The 24,824-nt window shown below is 36.1% G+C and overlaps 1 protein-coding gene, 1 long non-coding RNA gene and 1 pseudogene across 5 annotated transcripts in view; 1 reads left to right on the forward strand and 2 right to left on the reverse strand.

The window, feature by feature from the left end:
• The window catches only part of KYNU (kynureninase), a 96,473-nt gene that overhangs the window by 70,743 nt on the left and 906 nt on the right, over positions 1–24,824 (reverse strand). For 2 of the 4 annotated variants that reach the window (XM_036023542.1, XM_036023544.1), the window contains exons 2-4: positions 19,721–19,723; positions 17,483–17,661; positions 4,687–4,807 (exon numbers count right to left, since the gene is read on the reverse strand). In XM_036023542.1, the coding sequence (XP_035879435.1) occupies positions 4,687–4,807; positions 17,483–17,651 (290 nt within the window). In that variant the 5' untranslated portion in view covers positions 17,652–17,661; positions 19,721–19,723. Of the gene's footprint in view, positions 1–4,686; positions 4,808–17,482; positions 17,662–19,720; positions 19,724–20,647; positions 20,651–24,824 lie in introns of all 4 variants that reach the window. The other 2 variants (XM_036023543.1, XM_028510056.2) reach the window with 2 other exon arrangements.
• LOC118500119 lies at positions 299–3,021 on the forward strand. The gene is made up of 2 exons (XR_004902650.1): positions 299–1,727; positions 2,231–3,021. It is a non-coding gene; the product is annotated as an uncharacterized LOC118500119 (long non-coding RNA).
• LOC114494027 lies at positions 12,507–14,891 on the reverse strand (annotated as a pseudogene).

The raw sequence follows: 24,824 nt of genomic DNA on the forward strand, positions 1-24,824 counted from the left end.
CAATATGTAACTCAGTGGGCTATTTTCTTCTTTAATAATCTTATGTAAAATGTTACCTTTTTAGATGAATTCCTATAAAGACACAACCATGGCAAATTTTTGAAAAGAAAGAAAACCATTTATCTAGCAGATATGACAACACAAAAGACCTAAAATATTGTGATGAAAACTTAGGGACATAATATACATAGCTTAAGTTGCAATTTTGCTTTTTAGGATTGCTATGTATCTTTCCCTTCTAGCTGCACTTTACCACTATAATTATTAACCCATGTTATTCTCCTTGACATAACCTAGACTGTTAGTAAATATTTAATAGAAAATGTTCTCAAAAAGCTATTTAACCTCATTGCCTGCTCATTCTAGCATACCCACAGGGTCCAAACATATTTGTAAAAAGGTGCAAAGCATGGGTCCCCAGAATATAGGAGAAATTTACCATAGCCCATGGTTTGGGGAAGCAAGAGCAGATGATGTGGCAGTTAAGATACTTTTCACAACAATGGAAACTTGATAGCCACATCCTTCCTGAAGGGAAGCAGACAGCTGCTCAGGGCAAAAGGACTACATGACTTTCAAATCATACAGTGACTCAGGGTGTAGCTGGGGGAGTTTATACAGTGCCTGTGTGAGAGGCAGGGACCTGGTATCTCCTTGTGTCATGGGGAACTCATGCCCTGACCAAAGATGGCAGCCAAAAGAAGGTAAAAGATATAGAAGCTCAGAAAAAAGTAGCACATTGTAGGAGGGCCCAGATGTGAGGTCCTGTAGGAAGTCCCAGGTCAAACATTTAAAATAAGGGTGGGCTGAAAGAAAGGGAATTCTGCCATGAGTGCCAAAAGAGTAGAGAAACAACCATGGGGGCTAAAAGGGGATTTGGTCCTGAGGCCTGAGAGAAGCAGCGAGCAGTTACAAAGTTTATAGTGAAGTGGTCCACAATGACAGCTAGTGTGTAAGGTAGAAGCCATGCCAGCTGGGAGTCAGGATTCCACCATGTGGCCTCATGTAGTGAGGAAGGCAGCCATATGGGCTGAGGAGAGGGTGTAACCAGAGAGCTGATGGAGCTGCGCAGGGACCTGCCTAACCAAGCACAGATTCATGGGTGGTGCATTAGTACCTAACCATGACCAGAAATGCATACTTCTGCTTCTCTGAGGGATGTACAGAGAAGCCACTCCCTTGGGACATGTGCCTACCTGGCCTTTACCATGATCCAGTGTGACAAGGCACATGTTCCCTAGACAATGTACCCCTGATCCTAAAGGAGAGAGCTGTTGGGAGAGGAGGTGACTCTGAAACCCATGAGTGTACCTTCCAGAGGGGACGGAAAACTGTTTGCACAGCTGGCTTAAGAACAGATAAGGAGATGGGGAACTTTGGGGCATGTTTTTGGTTTATAGCCTGTTGGGGACAAAGGGAAGTGCTGGGTTATGTGGGAGAAGAGGGCTCTGAACAGAAGTGTTCTCAGACCCTTTGCCCCGAGGTTGGAATCCTGTAAATAAAAACCGGCTTCCTTCAACACTAATTTTTGGGTCATGGGTCAAGGTGCCACATGGATGGACCCCAGCTTGCTTGATTGCATATTGATCTTGTTGCTTCTTTTTGTTATCAAAGACCATTTTGCTGATAATTATTATATATCTAATGGGTCAAATCACCCTAAATGTTTTCTATTTCAGAATATTATCTAAGTATTGTAATTTCACATCACAAATACATTCTCTAAAGTAGATGTTTTAATCTAATTTAGAAAAATGACAGAGTTGAAAGTGATATTGGGAAATAACAATAAGCATATAAAAACTTGGAGGTAAGTGCTGTATTTTTAGTTTTGCCTTGAATAACTTGAAGTTTTAGAAAAAATCACTTGGGTCCTAAAGTATCTCAAGCATCCTCTAGTCTTGACCTTCTTTAGTATAACACTCAAAGATTGTGCCATGTGAATTATGAGATCAAGCTACGTTTTGATGAGTGATTTTTTTATAGGTAGGTAGTAGATAAGCAGGTAGGATGTTTGCAATAAGCCATAAAAGATTAAGACATGGAAAATGACAACCATGAACCAAATGGCATTTCCTGCCTTACAGGTCATGGATGGTCAGTCAGAGACTTGATACTATTATTCCAGAGCAAAATCCCACTTGGTTAAAGCACTGTAATTTTTATGACTATTAAGATTATAAATTGTTAACATTATTTTTTCCTGTTAAACAATTTCAGTGTACAACAGCTCACAAGATTGGTATGATTACTTTAAAATGAAGCATGTGAACAAACAGTAGCCAAAGACACAGCATCTAAACTTAAGCAGAGCCTTGCAAAAATACAGCTGCCATTGACTCCCCTTAGAGGGTGGGTGACACAGCACAGGAGGTGTGAATTCAGTTGCCATCAGTCTCCCTCTTTTGGAGCTTCCAGCCAGGAAGGATACTGCACATGATCATCACATGAAAAGCCCTAATGGAACCTTCTGTACTTTCCTACTGAAGCCCTAAAACTAGCCCCTTTTGTTGGTTTGGTACAAAAGATTGTACTCCCAGCTGGTCAGGGAATTGCTCCCTGTGGAGTGTTTCTGCATGTGAAATAAACTTTTCTTTTGTTAATCTGGTAGTTGTTAACCTAATGCAGAGGTCCCCCACCAAAAGAGCTAGAATTGGTGGGATAAAAGTTTTCCTCCCAACAGAACCTTAGGAAAGGAAAAGGTCAGAATGAGATTTTAAACTAAATGTTTAGAAGCAAAGAAATAACAAATGCTTTTGAGGTCAAAGGTGAAAGATGGGGTAGGAGGTCACAGGATTGCAGTCATGCATGTCACACTCCACTGACATTGGTGGGCAAGCAGGGGCACGGTGTTGACTTGGCCAGACCCACTTAAAGCAAAACAGATAAACAAAGCAATGACAAAGCAAAGCCATGCAAACTAGCTACCTATTCTTTTGCTCAAAAGAAATTATCTTTTTAAAAATTTAGTTTGTTTTGCTTGAAGCATTAAAATGTACCTTCTTTTTAAATCATCTGTCTTAAAAAAATTAGGAAAGAGTTTTAAGACTATGCAATATTCTATTGTCACAAGGAAAAATGTAAAGTTAAAAGGCAATTGTAGTAGGGCAAGTGTTATGACAGAGACACTTTCCTGAAATATAACTTCAGTCTTGAAATAATCAACCATTCCCTTAATAAAGTAGGATAATCATAAGGATATGAATAGGATAGCAAGGCAACATATTTTAAAGTACCTAGAGGATAAAAATGCACAGCATAGCTGATTGAATATCCAAGAGTCAAGGACATTCTCTGAAGTTCAAATTCATTCAACCTAATTCTCTGCTGTCTTTTACATTAAGGCCAAAAATGAATATTATCCATTTCTATTAACTCTGACTATCATTTTAAAAATATTAAAACTTGCTAGTACAAAATGCTTCCAAGTGTAGTGATATTTATTTTCCAATGTATGCATAAAAAGTGTGTGGATAAAGTTATAATACACTTAATAAATTATATAAACCTCTATATTTTTGTGTTAAGTTGTGAACATATTTTAACCACTGAAACTGAGAACTTTGCAGTGTTATTTAATAGCTGCAAACTAACTTTAAAGATCAGATACTATTCCAAGTATATAAAGCCAGTGACATAATGAATAAAGAGAGATGGAACAGACATTCTGGCTTTCTATGAGATCCCAGTGTTTTGCCTTTTGAGTTCTCACATGGTTTGATTTCATTCGCCTCAATTTTTTTTGTTTCTGACCTTCAAGTTTGGCTCCCCCTTCATAACTACTTTTTGGAATCAGAAAATGTTTTAAAATATTTCTATTTATTTTTAATATTTTAAATATGTAAAACATTTTAAATAGTTACAAATATGTTGAAAGTATTTCTAGTTTCAGCTTTATCAGTAGTTAAGTGAGGAACTACAACAAGTACATAAGATTAGGTATTCCTAATGTAGCTAAGAATATGGAACTAATGAAAATAGACATCTTTAAACTAGCTATTAAAACAATGGATATTCAGGAGGGATATCAGGGTGTTTGAAAAGTTTTGGATTAAAGACAGTAAGCATTCAGGTAAATCAATTGTGGGAAAGTTTTCTCAGGCAGAAAATTAAAAGTAGAAGAGAAGGGATGGAGAAAAGAATGGACCCTGATTTAAGATCCCTGCATGGTCGGAATGAAGCTGCTTAGCTGAGCCCCATTGGAGCATCTTCCCCATAATCATGCTCAGTTTGGGAAGAAAATGCCTTCTGTTTGACTCACCTTCTTACACCTCCCTCAATAATTTTATTTCCTTATTTATAAAAATTACTATGATAGAGGTTAGCCAAGGACTAATCATAAAAATACTAAATTAAATCCTAAATGTTAACTCCTTTATTAGTTCATTAAAGAAATAAAATAAAATAATTATATATGTTTGAACTGTGACAAGTCAGGAAGGAGACTTAATTTTTTTAATATTTTAAAGTTTTACTCTTGACTCTGACAGTGACTTGCCATATGATCTTTTTTACTGAGCCTCATTTATTTCATCAATAAAATGATAGTGTTGAAAAACATGATCACTAAAATTCTTTTCTGCCCTAAAATTCTATTATACACCTTTTCAAATATTAGACAATCTAGTGTGAATTTTGAAATTCTAACATGAGATGGTGAGTGATAACTTTTGAAATCATACTCACATTTTGGCCCACTTTTGTAGTTCTTCCTCCAGATATGTTTTAACTGTTTTTGGTTGAAGGCCAAGAGAATTTCCGGAGAAATAGATGGCATCTTCATCCTTATTCACTAATGATAAATCAACTGAAATAGAAGAAAATGTACAAAATGCTTATTCAATTACTTCACATTCTTCCATTTGGCATTGTTAATCCAATGCAAACAATTAACATGATTAACTTCAAGAAGGATAATAAGTAACTTCAGTTTCTTCCAAGGATAACATTAGGTTCTGTGAAAAAGAATTCATTTTTTTCATTTATACTTTAAAATATAACTTATACCCTATAGAAGCTTTTGCTGAGATCTTTCATATTTAATTTGTTCCATGAAAATTTTAAATTATCAATTACTCTCAATCTTAAATTCTCAAAGGAATTAGAAAAGTATTAAAAACAATAATTTTCCCGAAAGTATATCAGCCTCACCAGTTACAGTGAAAAGTTACCAGAACTTAGGCAAGTACTGGCCTCCTAAATAATCAATGTTACAGATATGCCAAGTTAAAAAAAAGTCTAAATGATTATATATGTGTCTCAAGTGTATGAATTGGCTTCTTACTTTTTTCATTCTATATATCTATACACATATAGTGTCAATACATATAGGCAAATATTGTTCTCTTTATCTAATTCTTCTTCAAATAAATCAGAACTTTAGTGACTTGTTTGTATTACTACTCTCCTGACAGTACAAAATGCAGTTTCATTAGCAATCAATCCACATGTTTAAACTATAGCCTAGAAATACACATGTTTATAATAGTGTTCTACTAAGATTTCTCTTAACTGTAAGGAAAATAAAAGTAACTTCTGGCTTATATTTTCTTTGAATCATTTGGTAATATATTTGTCTTTACTTTAGACTACCTCATATTCCAGACTTTTTAAAGACATACAATCTATCTCAGCCTGATTGTTTTTATAGATACTGTGCCTCTTTTTCATTGAGACCATTTAAACTTGACCCAATAAAAGAGGTGTAAATATTGTTCTCAGATTTAAATTGGATTCATTAACAGTTTTTTATTGAGCTAGAAAACAAATATTGGAAGATTTTATTTAGAATTCAGGGCTTTACATTGGTGTATTATGTGCCAAATTCCAACTAAGCACTCGAATAAATACACATGGAGGATGAGACATGTCCTCTGTGTCAGCCCCATGGCTGATCAAGGATGAGGAGGCAAGCACTCAGGCAGGCCTCTGTCCCCATTGTATTAATTTTGTTATTTCACTGCTGATGCTTTTACGGAAGAATAGGTAGTAGGTTTCTTTTATTTAGAAAGTCAGTTTTAAAATGTGCTCATTTGAGAGAAAAGAAAAATTTTAAGCTAAGTTATGTAGTCTCATGCCAACCCAAAATATGACTCATTATGAATTAGCATTAATTTTTCTCATATCTCTGCTCTTCAAACAAATTTTGCTTAAAACTCATGCATCCACCTGTGTGATGTCTCCTGCAGGACCCACACTGGTAGATGATACAGATTCATTTTCTTTCTCCCCCCATCCCTGTTCTCCTTTTCTCCCTTCTCCCTCCACCCAACAGCACTGCCAGAATGGCTTGTTTTCTTAGGGAAAAAATGATAATTAGATTAGAAATGTGAGAAGAATAGTTGGCACCAGGAAGAATAATCTCTCACCTTTATACATACCTACTGTACAATCACCACCTCCCCATTTCCCCCATCTGCAACTATGAGAAACAATAGCTAAGATAGCTTGGTAAGGGAGGAATATAGAACTCAAGTGACAGCAGTAAAGAACCCTTGAGGGTACTGAGACAGCTGCCGTACAAAGAATACATCATGTACATATATATTATGTTTATAATTATATGGATCGGAGTTTTCTCCCTTTGCTTTTTCTCTCCCTCCTCTTTATTCTTTGTTGCAACCCAGGAATGCTTTCCATATCCTATATAGAAGGGAAGGGAAATAAGCTGAACATAGCATTCTCAAATTGTAATCCGCTTCTGGATCTTCGTCAGTCACAGGATTCTTTATATGTTCCCTGAGTGTCTGGGGGTTATTTGGCGTTTGTGCCAAGGAAAGGCCCTTGATTAGGATACCAATTATTTGCGAGACCTTGGGGTTAGCTATGAGACTTTGACTCCCATCCTCAAGATTATTATGATAATTGTTATTGCCTGTCACATCAATCATTACTGATAATCATGTGCTGTTCTTTTATAGCTAGAGTCCAAATTTAGAGTCTTCTGGAAAATATCTATGAGAATGTTAGGGCTCTAGATGAGAGCATGTTTTGTTTTATTTTTCTTTAAATTTAGAATTAGTCAGCTACGCTCAGTTTAGATGCTCCCAATTTGGTTGGCAACATCCAAAGCATCATAGTCATGAGCCAGTTGAACATAGGCCTTCTTCTCTCCATCAGGCCTGATCAGGGTATTGACCTTGGGTGTGTCAATGTCACAGAGCTTCTTAATGGCCTATTTGACCTGGTGCTTACTGGCCTTGACATCCACAATGAACACAAGTATATTGTTGTCTTCTATCTTCACGCAGACTCAGTAGTCGGGGGAAACTTGATGATGGCATAGTGATCAAGACTGCTTCTCCTGGGGACACTCTTCTGAGAATACTTAGGATGCCTTCAGAGCTACAGTCTTTGCCCATCAAGGGGTGGATGATGTGTAGATCTTTTTTCTGTGTGGCTGGGGATGCCTTTTGTCACTGTTTTTTTGCTTTCAAAGCTTTTGCTTTGGGACGGGTGGGAGCTTTGTTCTTTGCTTTTCATGTCATCTTAGTGAAAAGCACAAAAATTCTTCTTACTGTTCAGTGCCAGTGGCTTGGCTGTTGCACAGCTCAACATCTTATAGGCCCTGTTGGATGATTTCTTTAATATATCTTCATGGTCTTGGGAGAGTCTTCTTTATAAGAACATTTATTGCATTTATTATTTTCTTCCAAAGCCATGTCTTGATTGACATAAACCAGTCATTTTTGTTCTTCAGGGTATTTTCTGTTGATAAATGTTTAGCATTTTGAGGATTTGGTGTTCACCCAAATGTGTAAAGTCATACCTCAGTACTCACTGGCTTCCGAACTCATCAAACCCTGTACTCATTGCATTTTGACAAGAAAAAACTGTTTCAGCAGTCAGCACTTGCTCTGGACTCATCGCACTCAAAGACTCGTCAGTCAAGTCTTTGTCTTCTGTAAATCCTCCTTGGTCTGGGAATATTGTTTTCTGTTATAGGCCATCTGTGTTGGTTCGCTAGGGCGTTCGTAACAGAGCTCCACAAACAGAGTGCTTAAACAATAGAAATGTATTGCATTGTTTTAATCTTAATTTATGCAGATGTATTACCTCACCATTCTTGAGGCCAGAAGTCTAAAATCAAGGTGTTGGATTCATTCTTTCTGAGAGCTGTGAGGGGAGGATCTGTCCTAGGCTTTTGTGCTTGACTTGTAAATGGCTGTCTTCAGATCACAGAAGTCCTCCCTGCATGTATCCCTGTCTGTCTCTAAAAATTCCCTCTTCATAAATCACATTGGATTAGAGCCCACCCTAATGATCTTGTTTTAACCCTATTAAGGTCACATTCTGTGGTAGTAGTGATTAGGACTTCAACACATGACTTTTCAGGGAACACAATTCAACCTGTAACAGCCTCCTTAAAGGTTCACTTGACCTCATATGGTCTAAGAACTCAAGAGTGTCAGCTTTCTACAAACAAGTCTTACCTCAGTTAGGCCTTGAGCCAAAAGTCTTAGAATCATTTGGCTCGAAGTCTCACCTCTTGAAAAAAGTTGCAATATGATTGCTATAGAGCTCAAAAGTCTGAAAATTCACTTGATTGCTTCTGAGTAACATTTTAAATGCATTAAAAATGTCCATCACTCTAAGCTTTACTTGCTTTCTCTTTTAGTTTATTTATATGTTTTAAGTCTAACCCAGAAAGCAGCTTCGTTTATGCAGATTGATACAAAAGCTACAAAGTAACTCAAAAGTATTTTTCTTTTTACAAATTAAAGAGAAAATCTAGAAGTATGTGAATGGTTTGATGAAAAACAAAGTAAATTCTAAAAATATTTAAACTGACTTATCTATACAAAGAATATTTTTAAATAAAATAGTTATTAAAAGAAATCCAAATATTAATGATCTCATCTATCAGGTACCAATGTGTATCTTTATATGTATGTCATGGGGTTAATGTATACATATAAGCCAACATTAAATAGGACTCTCAGTGTGTGAAATGAGTATAAATATTTCTTATCAAAATTGCAGAAATTTAATCCATTCCACATAATTAATATTTATTGTTGGAATATTATTAGTTATATATTTTTATTAGACTAGAAGTTTAGCTTGATCTATTTTTTTAAGTAAATGTTTCATTTCTTAAAATATAATTTAGTTTGAATTAACTTATTTACTGTTGAACATAGAGATTTCACTTTCTACCTGTCACACACTTCAACAGTCTAAGATATAAGCTGATATAAAGAAGGAAAATTGACTCAAAACCTAGGATTATGATTGCTCAAAAGTTACTTTGTTAAGCATTTTTTTATAATTGTTTGCTGTGACTGCTAGATTTTAATGCTGTTTTTTTTATTGAAAATGTAGAGAATAAAAAGAAAATCTCTCTGTAGAAGTTAACCACTAACAAGAAATATATTTGCTTATTTGTTTGGAAAGAATTGATATTTGAGATATTTTTTCTTCCATATGTATATGAAAAGAAGAAACTCCTTTAAAAAGTCATGCGATGTGTAGATATAGGTGCATTATCACAGTGCTCTTCTGATTAAAAATCCTAGGATAAAATTCCAACACATTATGACTGCTCATTTGAGAAATCTAACCTAATTTTTTTTAACCGAAGGCTTCTGTTCTCAAATTTAATAAGAAAAAAGAGAAAAAAAGAAAGGAAAAGAAAATACCCTCCTTAAAGATACACCATGTTTCTGCAGATCGGTGAACATGACATTGCTGCTGATTACATTACAGTTAGTGAGGTAAAGCAGAAAGATTCCAGCTTGTTTGTTTTCATTTATGTTTTGTATATTTGGAACCTTACTAATATCAAGAAAATTATAAGCAGCTAATATGAATTTGTTGGATAAGAATAATCTAATTGTAAAATTGTTATAATCTATATACTTGTGATATTAATGTGATTAGGTTTTGGTTGTTCTGGTTGTTGGCAATATTGATTTGAATTTAGCAATTTGGAATACTCATTAAATGGGATTAATGTTTATGTTCATTAATCTCTGATAGCATAGTTTTTTGAAGAACTAGGTAAACATTTTATCATTATACAAATAATGTCCAGAAGCAAACCAATGAGCCCAGGACTTACTGCTTTCATTACATGACACAAAGAACACTGTATCTCCAATTTCCTGAGGACCAATTCTGAAAAACTAGCTTAATAACATTCTTCTAAAAATATTTTAAAATAAGTGTTTCTTCTTTTTAAATATAATTTAGATGTGTTATTTTTTTTCTTTAACCACAAAAACCTATTATTGTATTTGATACTTCGGAGAAGTCTAAGACACAACTTAGCATGGAGAAGCAAACCCCACCCTGACACACACTAAATGTAACTACAGTGCATTGAGTAGCACTTTATAATCTGAGAAGTCTGTGAAATAAATGTCAATAGGGTTATAGAGGAAGAAAACCAACAAAGACTTTGAAATATCACCAAAGTGACATTGAGTTTTTAATTTTGTTTCCACCTGAGAGAAATCTCTCCTGTCTTGTTTTCTAAGGTAGCCAAAAATCCCCCAATATGTGGTGTGTGGCCTAGAAGCACTCCAAGAGGAGCCTCGTATTCCATTCCTGGCTCTTAGAGAACTACTAAGGACCAGATAAAGAGCGGGTAGGGAAGTACTCTAGGCCTTTTTTCCATCTGTGTGTGTGTGTGTGTGTGTGTGTGTGTGTGTGATCTTCCATGGTGATCACCAGTCAACTTTGTGACAGGGGTGACAGTTATACCAGCAGCAGCTGCACATGCACCTGAATCATTGAGTAAGAAAGCACTTCTCTATAGCCAGATAATGGAATGGTTCTAAGAAGATGGTATGACTCTGGTTGCTTTTGTTTTCTGATGTCTTGCATCATCAGAAGCAAGCACAGTCACATGAGGTTCATAACAAAAGTGTAAATTATAATTTCAGTTTTTTGGCCAGAGGAAAATGAAAGTAGGCCTCTGGGAGCAGGAAAGTTTTAAACTTATTGCAAAGAGAGAGCTTGAGAAAATGCTCATACGAAGTTGTACACAAAATCCTGAGCTCACCTCTGAACTGTGTCTGAATTTATCTAACCCTAGAAGGTGTAAAAGAACTGTTAGAATTGATCCCGGATCTCAAACTGATGACTAAAGTGGCTATTTTCTCACCGACCACAGACTGCTGGGGAAGTTGCTGTTGTGTGAACTTTGCTCTCACTACATTCTGACCTCTCCAACTTTATTATGCACACTTAATTTCTATTTCTGTTTGTACTTTTCTGTTTCTGTCTCTTTGCCAAAACTTCATGGTAAGTTATCCATCTTGTTTTTTTAAAAACGGGAAACATTAATCTTGGTATTTTGAAACAACTGTTGGGAACACATTTAAGATGTTTTAGAGAATCCAAAGGCAAAATAGATTCCATGTAGTCCTTGTCTAGGATCTTGTTCTTTTCTGAAAAAAAAAATAGGGGATCTTTTGGATAATTTGGAATTGTAATGATCATTCTGGGGACACTGTTTTTAGATAAGTCCCCATTAAGGGGCTTCCTTAAAAAGAAGTGCTCTCATACCTCTTGGAAACAATGTGATGCACACTTTGCTGAAAGAGAAGGAGAGAGAAAGAGAGAAAGAAACACTGCACTGCAAGAGAAAAACAAACATGGATTAGTTGCCTCTCATAGGCTCCTTAATCAGAGATTGAACTGGCAACCCAGGTAATTTGTCCCAACCAGGAATCAAACTGGCAAACTTCCGATTATATGATGATGGTCCAACCAACTGAGTCATATCAGCCAGGCCTGTTCTTAGGAGATTTTAGAAGGAGAGGAAGTATTGGTGATGTATTCTTCTCTTGACCAAAAAAGAAAAAAAGGAAATTTCAACACTGACTCTCTCCGAGTCAAATGCTCTAATGCAGTACAAACTTGAATAGTCACTGGGCTTATCTTCACCTCTGCGTGAGGCTCACTCTGCTCAGATGCCGTCTCTGCAGTGTTTCCTTCCCAGATGATCCTGAGTAGTACACTTCTACTTCTCCTCCCTGCCCCCAGCTGCCCTCATAACACTCAGATCACTACCTGAGAGTATAGTGTATTTTACTCACTGTTTGTATGTTTATTATGTTTCCACATATCACAATAAAAGTTCATGTATGTGACAACCTTGTTCTTTAGTTTACTGATAAACTTCTGAAAATAGTTTCTTGAACAGAGTAGTGCCTTAAAAATATGTGTTGAAAAAATGAACTCTCAGAGAATAATAAGCACCTGAAGTGAGAATAAGAAGTAATTGCTCCAACTCTATGAAACCATCCTAAGTCATGCACCCTGGACTCCTCGCAGAGTCTCTGACTCAGTAATTCAGGGGTGGAACTCAAGAACTTACAGTGCTAGTGAACTACCTGGTGATCCTCATGTAACTAGTCAGGAGACAACTTTTACAATACCTGATTTACGAGAACTTTGGGGTTAATGAAGTAAATGTTTTTCATTCAAAACTGTATGTTTTGAATAACAAATAAATTGTTCAAATTCTTCTTTGTTAAGTATTCATTTAAGTTTTAATTTAACACTTTAACTTTTATTTTCAAATAAATATATTATGTTTTTATAGCCAAGGGTGTAAGGACTTGGTTATCCTTGTTGGAAAAAGTGTTGGTTCTCCTCTGTCTGGGGAAGTCACCATATAGCTAAGGCCTGGGAGGCACTCTAAGAAAGTAAAGATTTTTCTCAGAATAAATGTAGTTGTTAGTCACCTCTAGACTGTTATTATGGCTAGAATTCTAGAAATGGCATACAGAAGTTCATTTTCTCTTCATTCTTTGTGGATTATGTCACTCTGGTTAACAGCTACTTCCAAATATGATGGTTAAAACTTCAAGGTCTTCATTCCTTAAATTTAATTATTCAAGCTGTGTGGTCATAAAGTATGAAAATGCCATATTGTTCTGAGAATACGTCTGAATGCCAAGAATTGAAGTGAGCAATGGCAGAGACACCATAGCAATTAAGGCTCATTCTGCAGTTTGTGTATGATATCTCTATTTGTTAATCTAAAAATTCAGACAAGGTTTTTAACTCGTGTGTGAATATCTCCTAATGTAATCTGAAGAAGTCCCAAAAGGCCAGGTAATACTTTACTCGATTTTTCAAGTATGATGTGTTTTCTAATTTGGTTCTAAGAACTTGAGTCTATCAGTGGAAAGGTCACATGCTCCTGAGTCTTGTGATTAGGTGGTTTCTTCATTTAAAACACATAATTGTCTATAAAACTTTCTGATCCTTAGTTTTAATATTTCAATTTTTTTTTAGATTTTATTTATTTATTTTTAGAGAGAGGGGAAGGGAAGGAGAAAGAGAGAAACATCAACGTGTGATTGCCTCTCATGAGCCCCCTCCTGGGGACTCAGCACAACCCAGGGTTTCAGACACATAGAAGCATAATTCTGGCTATGTAAAACCTTCAAAGTTTCTTCCATCTTCCTCTCCAAGTCTCCTTCAGAATTTAAAGTGAGTTTGCCTTTACAACTTCAGGACGCATGTTCACTGAACTAGAAGCTTATCTAGAAACTTGTTTTGATTTGGTAAATTTCCTCTTAAAAGGCTCAGCACTTTTCTTACTTGTGCCTACTAGAGCCATTTCCGAAGTTTCTAATTTTTTCTCTCAAAAGACTATTTGAAGTAATTTGAGTATTTTTTGTGAAGAAGTTCTTAAGTAGCAGCTTCCCCCTGACTATCTAATCTGTAATTGCCTAACTGCTTAGTAACATCTATTACTGTTCTTTGTCTTCTTGCTTGAAGTGAGCTTTTTGATCAGCTTTCTTATTCGTGATTTTATTTCACAGCTGTGGACTTACACCTGTTGCATTTGGTCTTTTGCCTGGGAAAATGGAGGGTAAAAAAGTCTTGCTCATTACCACTGCTACTATCACTATGAGTGCTAGAAGAACTAGATTTATACCGCTTCTGAAAATGGCCAGGGTTGTCAATATCTGATGTTTGAATGGCCTTACTGTATAACTGTACTTCTTCAGAATGGCCACTTTGTATTTCCTGTAGCAGCCTTTCTTTTCTTCCATCCCACACTGGAGTTTTAGGAATTTGGGTTTCAAAAAACATCGATGTTTTATAACAAAAAATGCTGAAGAACACTTTCCTTCAGTAATAGTATAGATTTTATTGGTTTTAGGGGAAATTTTATATTTCTGTTTGGTACAATACCTAGCTTCTTGTGACAGAGCTTGATAATAGATCATTCATCCATGACACTGCTGTAGTGAGCAGGTGTGATAATTTCCCACATTCCCTTAAGAATTCTTCTGTAATATTTTCTTCTGAAAGCTTTTCAACAATATGTAGAGCTTTTCCCTCAAAATCAAAAATCTTTCTCACTGTCTCTTCTATTTCCGCTCTTCTTTTACAAGCCTTTTTTTATTTCAAGGTAGTACCTGCAGTATTTCAGGAAGGCGGCAGGCGGTTGGGGGCGGGGCAGGACCTGTGGCAGATTCACATGGGAAGCATCAGGGTCAGAAGACCCAGGCGTCTTTATTGGAGGTTCTGCCTCCCCTAGCATTCATTGTATGAGGCAGGGAAGCAAAGATAGGGTCTGGAGAGGTTAAACTCTTCATTGAATCAATTCATCATCTTTCCCTTTATATTTCTTTAAGAAAAAAACACATAACTTATCCAAAACTGTAATTTTCTTCATCATTTTCTATTGGATATCTGATCAAAACAAATGTAATACTTAGCATCAGGATACTAGAGTCAAGTATTTAGTATAATGAAATATTTAAATGTACAATGCTATCTTTACCTGGGTTGTGATTTTTCTCAAGATTAGTAGAAGAGGCCTGCATTGATCTGGTATTAATAATTCCTATTAAAGCTAAAAGTCTGCAATAAAAGTCCAGACAAACATTCTGGGCTTTTTTAAATCTCATTTTCATGCTCTATAAAGACCTTAAACACTTTTCAATAACTTTTGTCTTTTCCATGTGGAGAAACTATGTTTCCGAAAGGCTACTTGCTTCTCAAAATTTACCCAACCATAGAGTTAGAGCCAAAAATTCACAGCAATCTCAGACCATAGTGGCTCTCAAGAAAACATTATGACTTGTTAGTTTTTTATGTTGTGAATTCATTGAGCTAGGAGTAGGAGACATAGATTAGAAAACAGTTTCAAAATATGAGGAGAAATATAAAAATACAGCTAATAAATATTTGTTGAATGAAAGTGACTCAACATGAGAATGAAAATTATGTTAGTTAATAAGTATTAGGTTTAGTAATAGAAAAAGCAACAAATTCAAAATGCCATTTTAACTTTCTATGTACCCCTTCATTTCAACAGCCTTTTGTGTCTAGAAATTCAGGGTTGGGTTCTACCACAAATCCTGACTATTATTATATAAAAGTGTTTTTAAAAAGAAAGTCAAAGACATCAACTCCTTAATGCATCACTGCTAATGTCCAGAAAGTAGTCATTGCTAATAAATGTGTGTCTAGGTATGGCAGTTATTTAGCATCATTCCCCAAGACAACACAGCCCAAAGCACAGTGGACCACTGGTCTACTTCTCTCCTCAGTGCTTCTGCCATGTTCTTCCTTCTCTCTGTAATACCACCACCCACTCTTACTGGAAAGGTCTGTTACTGTTTTGGGGGTTTTTTTGCTTACTTTTTTGTGTCTATTTTTCTGATTACTCATGAAAATGAAAAAAAAACACATTTCATTAAATTGTGAGGATATGACAACTTTCACTAAATGTTATAAAGTTCTAGAGCACTGATTCCTGACTTATAGTTCTTGCTGCATGCCAAGAAGGCAACCTAAAGCTCTGTGGCACTCCAGAGTTCTGCTCTCATACTGCAAATAGGAGCTCAACAGATCTCTCAGGCAGCTCACAGTATGTTGGGGCTGACTTGTCTCTGTTGGGTCATGGTTATTTCTGAGGACTTCTACCTTGTGTTCTGCATGTCCTTCTCATCACTGAAAGAATGTTCTTAGACTTAATTTCCTCATTTTCACCCATTATTAATTATTTTCATTCCTGAAGATTCAAATCAAAATGCCTTTTAATTCTAGATTCTAGAAAGATATAGAAAGTTTTTCTTTTGTGATCTCAGAACCCTTCACTTATGGCCCCATTTTGTCTGGTTTCATGTAGGTGTCATTTGTATTGATATGTTTTTCACATGGTATCAAGCAACTTTAAATTGGATATAGAGATTTCTCTTATTTCATTCTCTTGATATTCTACAGGGTGTCATACTGTTTGACATAATAACACAGAAGTCAGTTAAGACAGTTATGTGAATCAATCCCACCCTAAAACCATTTAGCTGATTCTCCTGGATTAAGAATATCCAAAACTGCACCTGTCTCACTTAATCTGAAGAAAAAATGAGCATATACTCTATTGTAAAGTGTAATGTGAAACCCATTTTGGTAGTTCAATTTTATTCAACTTGGTAGACTTTTTCATTGAAATAAATTGAAGTAAAGCTAAATACGAAAAATTATTTTGTATTCCTGAGTTACCTAGTCTTTTTAAAATAGAATATCTCCCTAACCAGGAACAGAGTCAGCTTACTTACTCTATTATTATTTTTTAAATGCATTACTCATTTCTTAGTTACTGATTGTTTTATTTATTTTCTGTAAGTCTTATACATGCCATTTTTGCTCACAGCACAAAATGATGGTTATTCACATAAAACCCCTCCTAATATACTAAGTCCCCAAATTATATTTTCTCTAAGGCAAATATCATGCTATCATAAACTTAGCTGCCACAAAAATCAGAGATATTCTAATTCCAATATATTGAAAAGGAATTTTTTGAGCTCAAAGTGCTTAAAGAACCAGTAAATTAATCTGTCTATATATAGGGTTGGGCAAAAATAATGCCCCCCTTTATTACATAAGTATGTAATTCTGTAACATAACAATATCACAGTCAGGCACACCAGATGACATTTTAGGTGAAATATTCAAATTAAAACTATAAATTATTACACCTATATTATTATTCTACCAACCACACTCAAGCAGCCCTTACTTCTGCTGGACACTGTATATATTTTATTGATTGATTTTGAGAGAAAGACAGAGAGAGAGAAACACTGATTTGTTGTTTTACTTATTTATGCATTCATTGTTTGATTCTTTTATGTGCTCTGACTGGGATCCAACTCAAAATGGCATATGAGGATGATGTTCTAACCAACTGAGCTACCCAGAAAGGGCATATAATTTTTTAATCAGTTACTCTATTGTTCAGAGAAGTTGATGATTCTATTTAGCATCCTTTAAGTATTTTATTCAGAAGGGGAAAGGACACATAAAGAACCTGAAGCTAAGGTGGGCTGACAGGTTGATTTGGTAGCACCAGGAAACCAGCTCTTTTTCAGACAATTCAATGTCTTCATTTGTAATGGAATGGTGATTTTTCAAAGATTTATGGAAAACATGCCCAGTAACAAAAATAAATTAATAAATTGATAAAAAAAATAAAACCCATTTCTAGTATTCTTACTTGGAGGCAGATCCTGCATTTTGGGAATATAAAAATACTCCCTGAAGTGCCTCAGCTTATCTTCCTCATCAAGACGGAGAGCAACCCTCTCATCTGTAGGGTGACATCTCAGTTTCGATGCCACGCGTTGCACTGTGTCAGCTGGTGTTTCAAAAGGTAAAGGCTCCATTGCAAGTTCTCTAAAAATGAATAATAATAATAAAGTCACCATTATTTTCTTTTCTGAAGAAAATTAGCTCTTTAGGTAAAACACCTTTTGATTTAACTAAGATTCCCATCTTCCCAATCACAGAAATAGTACAGTTATCCAAACAGCATTAAACTCTATGCCTGGGTTTTTCTCATGTATAAAACAAAGAAAATAATGGTCACTTAGGGACGCTGAAAGGATTCAGCTAAGTAATGGTTCTCTCGATAAATGCTAGTTTTATTTTCTGGAAAATGAACCAAATTAGTGACTATCAAACATATATAATTTCACCTTTTCTTTTAAATGCCTTACTAGAAGGAAACAAAGATACTTTTGTGAAAGTGTAGAACGGTGCCCCACCTAGCTTGTCCTTCTCCCTATCTTGCCTCCACTAACTCAACTCCAGTGATTCTTAGGTCATATGTGTGTGTGTGTGTGTATGTGTGTGTGTAATCTCCATATGGATATATATCCAAATTTATATATATAAAATAGAACCTTAACAAATTCTTGAATGTGAATGAAAATGATGTTGATAAAAAAGGTAACTTTACTTTAAATATTAGTATTTTTTGACATATGAAGAACAAAGAGAGTTACTTCCTGCTAAAAATGAGAAACTTCTCTTTCACTACCATATCTTAGATCAAATCAGGTATTTGTGGTTTTTCTTGAAACCACACTCTACTCCATTTAATTATCATCAAACATTCCCCACCTTTTGGGGAGGAAAACATTTTTTTCTGAAAGGGATGAATAACAATAGAGATTTAAATACATGTTTTAAACCTTACCCAAGTTTCATACAGTTTTTTACATTTCTCAAAGCTTTAGTTTTTAAAATTGAGTAAGAATGGTAGTAGAGTAAAACAGTTGTTTTCCACAGGCTAGCTTGATTTACATATGTATACTTTTGCTGGCATCATTTCTACATTTTTCCAGTCATTTTCTCTTTCAGTAAATATTTATTGAGAACCTACCACATTGCACCATGCACTGAGGGATCAGCAGTGTATAACATAGTGTATAAGTAGTGACTTTTGTAGAATTTACTTTATAAGAGAATAAAAATAATTAAAGTATACAATTTCAGATGGTTTCAAGATCTGTGAGTAAACAGAGCAGAGTGCTGGGATAGAAAGTCACAGGGGTATGGAATAAATACTATGAGAGCTCAAGGGCACCTCTATGGGCCAGGGATATATTGTCATTTCTGAATTCTGATATGGATAAGAGCTGGACTTGGAGGAAGACAACAGGTTCTAAGATAATAGGAAGATAAAAGGCTCTAAGGAGGAGATGCACTTGACTCGTTCAATGGATGCACTAAGAGAAATAGAGGAAGTAGGAGAGCGTGATGGAGGAGAGACAGAAGTACAAGTCAGTCATGAAGAACTTCAAAGCCCAGGGGAAGTTTGTATATTTTTCTAAATTTAAAGGGAAATTATTGGAATATCTTAAGTAGAAAAATGATATGAAGTAATTTTATATTAAATGAAAATCACTTTTTCTGCTCTCTGTTAATTTATTAGTTTAAAACAGAGGTAAATTAAGGCTATTTTAACAGTTAAAAGTAAAACAATGGTAAATTGAATGTGGTGAGGGGAAAAGTTCAGGGAACTATCTGGATTTATAATGTATTTTGGAGAAAAAGTTTAGATAATCTCTGGTGAAGGCAAGCAAAAGGGTAACATTTGGCTTTGGGAGAAATACCTAAAGAAATGCCTGGGGAAGAAACATTTTAAGAAGGAGAATCAGAATTCTATTTAGAATATGTTAAGTTTGAGATAAATACTGAACATTCAGGTAGAAGTATCAAGTTGGCTCTTGAATATTTATGTCTGTAGCTCAGGAGAAAATTGGATCGCAAGATGTACATTTGATATTTTCAACTCAAAGAGTGTACTTATGATCTAGAATGCCTAGGGATAAGACTAAGACTAACATAGATAAAACTCTAGAATTGCAATTTAATTATCTTACACATACACAGTATTAGACAATAAAGAACTTCATGTCTAAATTCACACAGTGCCAGTCAGATAGACACTCTTCCTACCCCCTAAACTAAATTCTTATTCTTACCTGACCCCTTCTTTTCTCATTTGCCAATGGTCTCCCTTGATGGCTATTCTTTACATTATGCCCAGATAAGGTTATTGAGCTTCATCTGAGCATTATTTTTTAGTTTTGATATCCATGAAGGGGGTATCAACTGAAAAGTTGTTACAATTCATGCTTCTTTACAAAAGTTAGTAACTTCACAATTGATCTTGATTTTTCTTTTAATATCTCACCATACTAAATTATTATTTGTTTTCTTCATGAAATTTTTTTCTGGATTTTTCTCATAACATACACTTTGCCAAAAAATGTTATACTTTCCCTTGTATATATTAAAATCCTAGTCATCTTTCAAAGTCCTAGCTGAAATGTGACTTTTTCATGAGGCCTTTCATTATGTCTCAGCTAAAGTAGTCTCTTCTCCTCTGAACACATAATACTTACAAGAACGTATCATATAATAAGTAATACATTTTGTCAGGTCCTATATTTATTTTGATATTTACATGGATGGGAAAGATCAAACATACTTGTCACATTTACAACTTAATTCTAAATGGGTCTCTACATACAGTTTTCTTTTATTTAAGTTATATTTTATTGATTATGCTATTATAGTTGTCCTGTTTTTTTCCCCTTTGCTCCCTTCCACTTAGCCCTCCTCACTCCCTCAGGCAATCCTCCCACTTTTGTTCATGTCCATAGGACATGCATGTAAGTTCTTTGGTTACTCCCTTTGCTACATTGTATGTTACATCTTGGTGGTTATTCTGTAACTACCTATTTTACTTAATCCTCTCACCTCTCACCCATTCTCCCCCCCCACTTCCCATTTTTTTATATTTAACCTTTGACATTTTAATTATGATGGGTCTTAGAGTGGGCCTCTTTACTTGCTTCTTGTTTGGGACTCTCTGTGCTTCCTGGACTTGCATGTATATTTCCTTCACCGAATTAGGGAAGTTTTCTTTCATTATTATTTCATAGATTTCCAATTCCTCGCTTTTTCTCTTCTCCTTCTGGCACCCCCCCCCCCCCCATGAAATGAATGTTGTATTGCTTAAAGTTGTCCCACAAGCTGTTGACACCATACTGATTTTTTTGGATTCTCTTTTCTCTTTTCTTCTTGGTCTGATCTTTTTTTTTTTTTTTTTTTTTTTTTTTTTTTTTTTTTTTGCTGTCTTATATTCCAAATCATTCATTTGATTTTTGGCTTCATCTACTTTTCTGTTTTTTTTTTTTCCCTGTAAATTGTTCTTTATTTCAATTCATGTATCCTTTGTTTCTGACTGGACTCTTTTATGCTGCTGAGGTCCTAACTAAATTCCTTGACCATCCTTATGAACAATGTTTTGACAGCTTCATATGATTAACTGCTTATCTCCTTTTTGTTTAGCTCTTTTTCTGGAATTCTGATCTGTCGTTTCATTTGGGCCATGTTTCTTTGCCTCTTCCTTTTGGCTGCCTCCCTGTGTTTGTTTCTGTATATTAGGTACAACTGCTATGTCTCCCTGTCTTGGTAGTATGGCCTAATGTACAAGCTGTCTTGTAGAGTCCAGTGGCACAGCCTCCCCTATTACCCAAGCTGGGTTTTTGAGGTATACCCTTTGTGTGGGCTGAGTACACCCTCCTTTGTAGTTGAGCCTTGGTTGTTGTTGGCAGGTCAACGGGAGGGGTTTTCCCAGGCTATTCAGCTGCAAGAACCACTACCATCAACCTCTACTTGCCTTGGAGGATCAGCTGTGCAGGGGCAGGATGGCGGTACTCTAAAGTGGTCTATAGCTATCCACTGGGTGTGGAGCCCTTGGAGTTTCCCAGGTGTTGCAGGCCAAGTTCAGCCCCCACCTATGTTTTGCCCAGGGATACCCTGCCTGAGCTATAAAGCAATCTGAGATGGCCACTACCTGTACTGGACTTGGAGATTTCCAAATGATACCAAGTCATGAATCTAGGCTGACAGTTCAGGGCCTAGGGCTCACTGAGGCCAGCTGCTGCTTGTTTGTGAAGATTTAGGAAGTTGTGAAGTATGTGCTAAGACCAGCCATTTGTATGGAAAAGCAGCTTGGATGGGCCCATAAATTGGGTGGGGTGGAGTCACCAGGGATTTCCATGGTGGATCAAACAATGTTAGCCAGGGCAATGGAATCTTAGATAGGGTACCAGTCTGCCCATTCTGTGATGGGAAGGCCCAAAAAAGGTACAATGGCCTCCGCTCACCTTGATGCCTCTCCTTGCATGCCACTGGTGCCCCTCAAGCTGCCTCCCTGGCTCCAAAGCCAGAGGGAGTGAGTCTGAGGAAGTGAGTCTGTGTGTGGGTTCTTTAAGAGGAATTGTTTGGGGCCTAGAAGTGTCTTTTACCAACTCAGTCCCCACTGATTTTCACAGCCAGAAGTTGTGGGGGCTTATCTTCTGGGAACAGGAACCCTGGACTGGGGTGTTGGTGTGAGACTGGGACTCCTTGCTCCCAAGATATCTTTCTCAAATTTTTATCCACCACACATGGATGCGGGACGAGCCCATTCTATATCTGTGCCCCTCCTACCAGTATGGATTAGATGTGGTTTTGTAAATTCTGTAGTTGTCAGACTTCCATTCAACTCAATATCTGTCAGTTCTGAGCAAGTTTGCTCCGTATTTTGGTTGTAATTCCCATGTAGTTGTGTGAAGAGGTGAGCCACATATGCCTATGCCACCATCTTTACCAGAAGTTCTCTACCTGCAGCTTTCTAATGAAGAAAATGTTTTCTGAGTAGAGATGACTATAACTCTACCACTTGACATTATTAATTGACTGATTACCAATAATTAGACTGCTCTCAGACACATGACCCACTAAAGACAATGGTGTTTTCAAAGGACTGTGAGTAGCTTGGCTGTAAAAGCTCTGACCAAACAATTATAATGGTGTTTAGCCAATTTTATAATCAAATTCATTCAGGAATGAGCTGTGAGATTTAGTTCTTCATTCACTTAGAAACAGGAGCAAATTTGAAAAATCACAGAGAGAAACAATAAAATGGTAGAGTGTAGAAGGAGTACTATCACGAGTGATTCATTTTCTGCAGTCATGCAAAACCTCTGATTGTTAAAGTTTCAAGTGATTCCAGCAGAAAACAAGAATCAACTGTAATAAATAGCATAGCTAGAGATAGAATGTCTATGGTTCCTGAAAAGGAGACAGGGCATGTCAGTCTGCACAGTCACTGAATTCTTCCCTACAACAAACTACATGAAAGGCCAGGGAGGCTGCCTGCTTCACTGCTCTGAAAACCCCATGGGCTGTTTTCCTGCCTTTCTATCAGGTATATCTTTACTATAAACCTATTATAGGAGAACACTAGTTCTCAAACTTAAATTGTTCTAGAACCTGTTTGAGATAAGATTTTTTTTCTTAATTGGATTTTCATTGTCATTGAGAGACACATGACTTATCATACAGGTACCAGAATGAAAATGTTGTTGGGTAGGGAACCAAAGTTTTGCTCAACAACTGAGACATTTTTTCCTGTTAACAACTTGATCGAGAGCCAAACTGTTGGAGATGGGAGATGTTCAAGAACCGAGGTTTGACTGTACTTACCATAGCTCGATTGAGTTGCTGGTCTACCATACTGAACTGTATACCACTTGGGGGACCTGAATCTTGTTTAGTTTATCTTTATCATCCACTGTTGAGAAATGCCTTTTAGATAGTGTTCCACCAAATTGGCAGTTGAATGAGAATATGTAAAATAGCTGGGTGAATCATTTGACATGACAAATGACATGTTACTAGAAGGATACCCTCTCCCATCGAACCAACCACATGGAAAACAATTAGAGGAGCACTTCCAGTGAGGTTTGGAATCAAGAGAGTTTAGCTCATATTTGGAAATTTCCTTGGAGAGTCAGCATTTTGAGACATCATTGGAGTTAGGTCTGAGCTCTAAATTGGGTTTACAAAATTAATATACAGATAGTTTTGTTACCATAATATTCCAGTAAAATTTAACTTTCCTTAATAAAAAATTATACATATTCATTCATTAGCTTCTTTGTATTTGTTTCTTATTCAATCTTTGTAATAATCCTTATCAGTGTTATTTTCTGTACTTAGGAACTAAATTCTGGAATAAACAGAGCAGAAAAACCAGAAATAGAAAAATAATAAATGTGGGACTACATTTTGCCTGAGGTGCTGAGTCAGAAGTGCTGACTGCCTCACATCATGTGGGTGGGATGTGCCTAATAATGTGTGTGTGTGTGTGTGTGTGTGTGTGTGTGGTGTGTGTGTGTACTATTTCTTCATCCCATTCCTTGTATTACTTTTATTACTTGTTTCATTCCTCTATTTAGTCTGCAAAGCACCACAGACTATGAATCCATCTATTTTTAACCAACACTTCTTGTTTCATGCCTATGATATCACAATGCCCTCACTCCAGGGAAGCAACTTATTAAGTCATAAAAACTGCTGCTTAGCCCTGGCTGGTGCATCTAACTGGATTGAGTGCCGGCCTACAAACCAAAGGGTCATTGGTTTGATTCCCAGTTGGGGCACATGCCTGAGTTTTGGGCCAGATCCCCAGTAGGAGGTGTATGAGAGGCAACTACACATTGATGTTTCTCTCCCTCTCTTTCTCTCTCCCTTCCCCTCTCTAAAAAATAAATAAATAAAATCTTAAAAAAAACACTACTGCTTAATCCTGCCTTCAACCCACCAGCTCAGACAATGCTTTACAAGCCATAATTCTATGCTTTTTAAGTTTTCCCTTTGCAAGCAATTTGACATGCTATTATTTTGAAATCAATTCAAGTTAAACAAAACTCCAGATATTATATCTGACATTTTTAGCATTAATTTTATGAAGAACATGGGCATATACACTTATGGTCTTGGGCGAGCCACCTAAACTTTTTGTGTTGCAGTGTTACATAAAGTAAGTGAAATATTGCTTTCTTCAGAGGGTCTTCAGCACCAAACTTTGCAAACCACTTTGGACACATTCGATCAGTCACAGTACCCTCTCCCTTCTTCATATACTGCACATTTTTTTTTTTTTTACATTTCAGTTGCATTTTTATCTTTCTTGAAATAATAAAGCATAA

This window comes from Phyllostomus discolor, chromosome 4 (assembly GCF_004126475.2).
Source record: "Phyllostomus discolor isolate MPI-MPIP mPhyDis1 chromosome 4, mPhyDis1.pri.v3, whole genome shotgun sequence".
Classification (NCBI taxonomy): Eukaryota; Metazoa; Chordata; class Mammalia; order Chiroptera; family Phyllostomidae; genus Phyllostomus; species Phyllostomus discolor.